We start from the raw sequence: 4279 nt of genomic DNA on the forward strand, positions 1-4279 counted from the left end.
AACGACAGAGTGAGAGAATAGTAACGATATGAAATAGATTATAATGGCAACATCAAAATACCATATGTTATAGATGTTCAAGGCAATGGTATTTTTGGAGCAAAGATTATAAAACTTAGGGGGAAAAATGCATTTTGAAAAAAAGGCATCCCTCTCGTTTTAAAAAACGGCCACGAGTCTAAATACTCAAATTTCACATTTTTTTTCATTTGAAAGGTACGTAAAAAAAAAGGTATCAAACGGACCTTAATTTCATTACATGTTGAATTTCTCACAATCCACAAGCCTAGAAATCAAACCATGTAAAAAAGAAACAGAGAGTCAGGAATTCAAACGAGAAACCCAAACAATAGGAAGTTGTCTAGGACATGTTCACTTCCAAATAAAAGTACATATTACTCACAAGGAGAAACAGACGAGAAGAAGAAAGGGATGGGAAAAGAAGAACTTGACAATCGAAATAGATAGGGGAATTTGAATTATCTAAGTAGCGTGATCAATAGAACATCAACCCATTTTTGCTGCAATGTTCCTCATCAGAAGCACGCATCCAAGAGGCAGCAACAGCACAAAGCAGCCAAACTACAAGCAAAATTAGAAACCAAACCATGACAAAAAACCCACTAATCATTAGCACAGAGTACTTCGTTAATGCATAAATTAAAACGTATTTAAACAATCTACCCAAAAGAAACATAATAGCAAGGCCCCGCGTATCTCCTCACGCCTCACGGTTGGTTCAAACAACAGTAATTCATTACAAATTAATAAATATAACTCAGACATGAAGATAATTTGAACTTTTATCTTTAAGTTTGAAATGAAAATTCCATTTGGATAGTGGAGTGTTCCCTACTATTCATTATTTTAACATTACTTTTTACTTTTCACTATTTTTTACTATTATTCAATATTTTATTATTACTTTTTCACTATTATTCACAGAATATCTGAAATCACCTCACTACCCAAACGCAATAAAACATCTTTTTGAGAAGTGTATCCATGGTGGTTTTATACTGACCAATGGAACCATATCAACCTTTCATGCTTTAAACACGCACCAAATAATTCCTTATCATTATATGAAATAAATAAAAACTGTGAAAAATATTGAAGGGTGGTGATTACCCCTAAAGGAGTGACTAGGCAATCTGACCATCCCTCAATGAGTAGTTAGGGCGGAAAGGGTGACCATCCCATTTTGGGGGGTGACTGGCAACCCTTCGGGTGGTTTTCGCCACTATGTGACATGACTTCGTGAAATCCACCATTGGAGGTTGATCTCACCATCCCTTGACTCATCGGCCACCCTTAACCACTCATCTAAGCCCAAGGGGTGGTTAGCCCTTGCAATTGCAGCATGCATTTTATCTGGTTAGCCCCAAACTCATGTAATGCATCCGCATCACATGGATCACACAAATCATTGCCTTAACCAATAGGACGCAGCCCTTAGAAATTGTTTGCCTCGAAGGTTCAAAGTTTAGACTTGGGGAGCATACACCAAAATTAAGCCTCTTTCCACTTGAGCCAAACCCTAGGGATTTAAGCTTTTTTTGTAAATGGTGTAAAGAATTAAATTTAAACAATAAACTCAAACTATAAATGAATAGAAGATATCAATATGAGATTATTATGGCAACAGCAGCACTAATCCATTTAGATTAGTCAAATCAGGGTAGGAAGCACTTCATTAATCAGAATCAATGAGTACCTAAAACAAACTACCCAAAGACAAGCGGATAGCAAGGCAGAAAAGGGTCTTGAATTGGGAGAGTATCGGTAAAATATGAGTGTGTTTTAAAAGATATGTGTTCACATAGGACAATGTCAACTTTTATACTATTCTTTTCTAAATCCTGAATAAGAAAAAACATATGGGGTTTTGAAATGGCTGGACAATAGTATAATGCAACTTGAGCTTTTCCACTAGATAATATAAAAGGAAGTAATTATTTAGTTATAAAATGTAGCCCAACGTTTACCAACGACAAATAATTTAAAATTGGGATCTTCACAGACTCCCGCAATATTTTATATCATGGGATTCTGCCAATATCAGTAGTGACCAATTCAATTTAGATTAGTTTATGAAAAGATAAAACGGAAAAAAGAATCGAATTGAATTATTAGTAAAACACCCTTCTCTAATTTGAAAAAAAAGAAAGAAAGGAAGATAACCCAACTACCAAACAGCTAATATGAACCCCATCGTTTTCGACCGTCGTCGAGTTGACTGTTCTTAACCGAGACAAGAAACCAGATCGACTCGGATCTGAGTAAGCGAGACAGTGAATAAATAGAGAGAGATGGGAGGCAAGGACGTACCAGCCTTCCATGAAGCCACCGCTGCCTTGTTGCTGCTGATGCGGGGGAGGCTGCCCGTACTGAGGGGCATAGGGTGGAGGATATCCCTGCTGAGGAGGATAACCCTGTGGTGGATATCCCTGTGCTGGATAGCCCGGCGGCGGATACGCGTCCTTAGGATATCCTTCCGGCGGATAACCTATTATATTAACAGACAAAGAAAACAAACACACAGATCCAGGGGTCAGATCCAACAAGACGAATGCGGAAAACAAAAACAAACCAAAAAAGAGAATTGCAATTACTCGAACAGAAAATCACAAAGAAAAAAAGAGGGGGTGGGAAAGACAGCATTCACTGACCTTGAGAGGGAGGAACACCAACAGGTGGATTCTGGTTGTAATAGCTCATACTTTAGTTTGCTTGATGGTTTGGCCTTGGAATGTGAGATCTCCTTCCTATCGTTCTTCCCCAAACAGAGTTTTTGAGGAGGTGGGTGTACGTACACGGGATAAAAAAAGTTGGTCTTTTTATATTGTTACAAGTTTTCTTTTTCTCTTTTTCAATCTTTTTCTTTAATGGCTTTAATTTTGCAGGAGGTGAAATTATTAGAGCATTTTTTATAGTTTACCTAAACAAACTAGTATTGTTAGGTACAAACGATTTGGGTACTAAACGGCATATCCATGTTAACATAATTTTTTTATTAAATAAAAAAATAAAAGAATAAAAATTTTAAAAGAAGAATAAGGTCATTTATCTTACGAAAATAATTTTCATCTTAATTCACACTGTTTTATTAAAAGAACGTTTTACATGACAATATCGATAAGTAATTAGGTGCGCGAACTCACTTGCAGAAATTTTTTTTTCTTATTTTCTCGTACTTTAAATAGTCCATCCTTTCTTTATATTATTTTTTATTTTTAAAAATGTACTTATTTTCTCGGACTATTAATGAATTTGCAATATCAACCTTTCTTTATAGCATCCCTTATTTATTAGCATGGTTGTAAATTTGTATGAAAAATGATAAATACACAACATTTTATATAATACTTTACACAATAATATTTTAAAATGAGGAATATTTTGTAAAATACCTTATAAATCTAATATTATTAAATAAAAATATCCTTATTTTATAACACGAGTTATGAAATATGTTGTAAAATATATTGTGTGTATATCATTACTCAATTTGTAATATCTCTCTTTATAATTTACACTGAATACGATAAAAATATCTTAGATAAAAATTCATAATAATATAATAATGAAAAAAATCGGCCGTCCTAAATATTTTCCATGTATTTCCTTTTTTAGATTTCGTAGCCTATGTTTTATAAACTTTTTTTTTTATCATGATTATTCTTCTCTTTAACAAAATACATTATTCTCGTAATATTGTAACTTATATTATGTTTTATAAACTTACATCAAGAGTACCTTTATTACTTTTTTAAAATGAAATAATGCCATTGTGAAAAATATAAAAATGACATGAAAAGAAAAAGAGATAATAATAAGATACATATATAAATAATGCTTGTTTAAATGTAGATAATCATTACAGCACAAAATATATTTTACATTTACTATACATAATCTGATGGATATATTTTTTAAATTCTTGTTAGCCATTTTAAAAACAAAATTACCATTGTCATACTATTCAATTGTAAAATTAAAATGATATATAAGTCTAAAATTACTTAATAATTATTTATAAATTTGAATAACTCAGTTAACGACAATTTGACACCTAATAGTATCCGTTGGAATAGGTATTGATTCTTCCAAAGTCTTTGTTTATTTTTATTTATTTTTTCTAATCAAAGTCTTTGCTTAATTGACGGGGATTAATGTTTTCTCTTTCTTTTGTTATTTTATATAGTGATGTTAGGCTCCCGTCCACGCTGGCCTGCTAGGCAAATTTCAAATTTTTTTTTTTTTTTTTGTATTTTGT

The 4279-nt window shown here is 32.7% G+C and overlaps 1 protein-coding gene across 1 annotated transcript; it reads right to left on the reverse strand.

Annotated features, from left to right (window-relative positions):
• Nucleotides 1-223: 223 nt before the first annotated feature.
• LOC108979733 (cysteine-rich and transmembrane domain-containing protein WIH2-like) lies at nt 224-2839 on the reverse strand. Its single transcript, XM_018950468.2, has 3 exons — nt 2673-2839; nt 2332-2509; nt 224-582 (listed from the first exon to the last, which is right to left on the reverse strand). The coding sequence occupies exons 1-3, from the start codon at nt 2719-2721 to the stop codon at nt 537-539; spliced, it is 273 nt and encodes a 90-aa protein (XP_018806013.1). The 5' UTR covers nt 2722-2839; the 3' UTR covers nt 224-536.
• Between the last annotated feature and the right edge of the window lie 1440 nt (nt 2840-4279).

Source organism: Juglans regia, chromosome 13, assembly GCF_001411555.2.
Source record: "Juglans regia cultivar Chandler chromosome 13, Walnut 2.0, whole genome shotgun sequence".
Classification (NCBI taxonomy): Eukaryota; Viridiplantae; Streptophyta; class Magnoliopsida; order Fagales; family Juglandaceae; genus Juglans; species Juglans regia.

What these genes read in the sequence shown, in the direction of transcription:
- LOC108979733 (XM_018950468.2), bottom strand. Translation starts at nt 2,721, where the DNA reads ATGAGCTATTACAACCAGAATCCACCTGTTGGTGTTCCTCCCTCTCAA. An exon ending in TGGTGTTCCTCCCTCTCAAG is followed by an intron (nt 2,510 to 2,672) that starts GTCAGTGAATGC and finishes TTAATATAATAG; the next exon opens with GTTATCCGCCGGAAGGATAT. An exon ending in GGTGGCTTCATGGAAGGCTG is followed by an intron (nt 583 to 2,331) that starts GTACGTCCTTGC and finishes TTTTGCTTGTAG; the next exon opens with TTTGGCTGCTTTGTGCTGTT.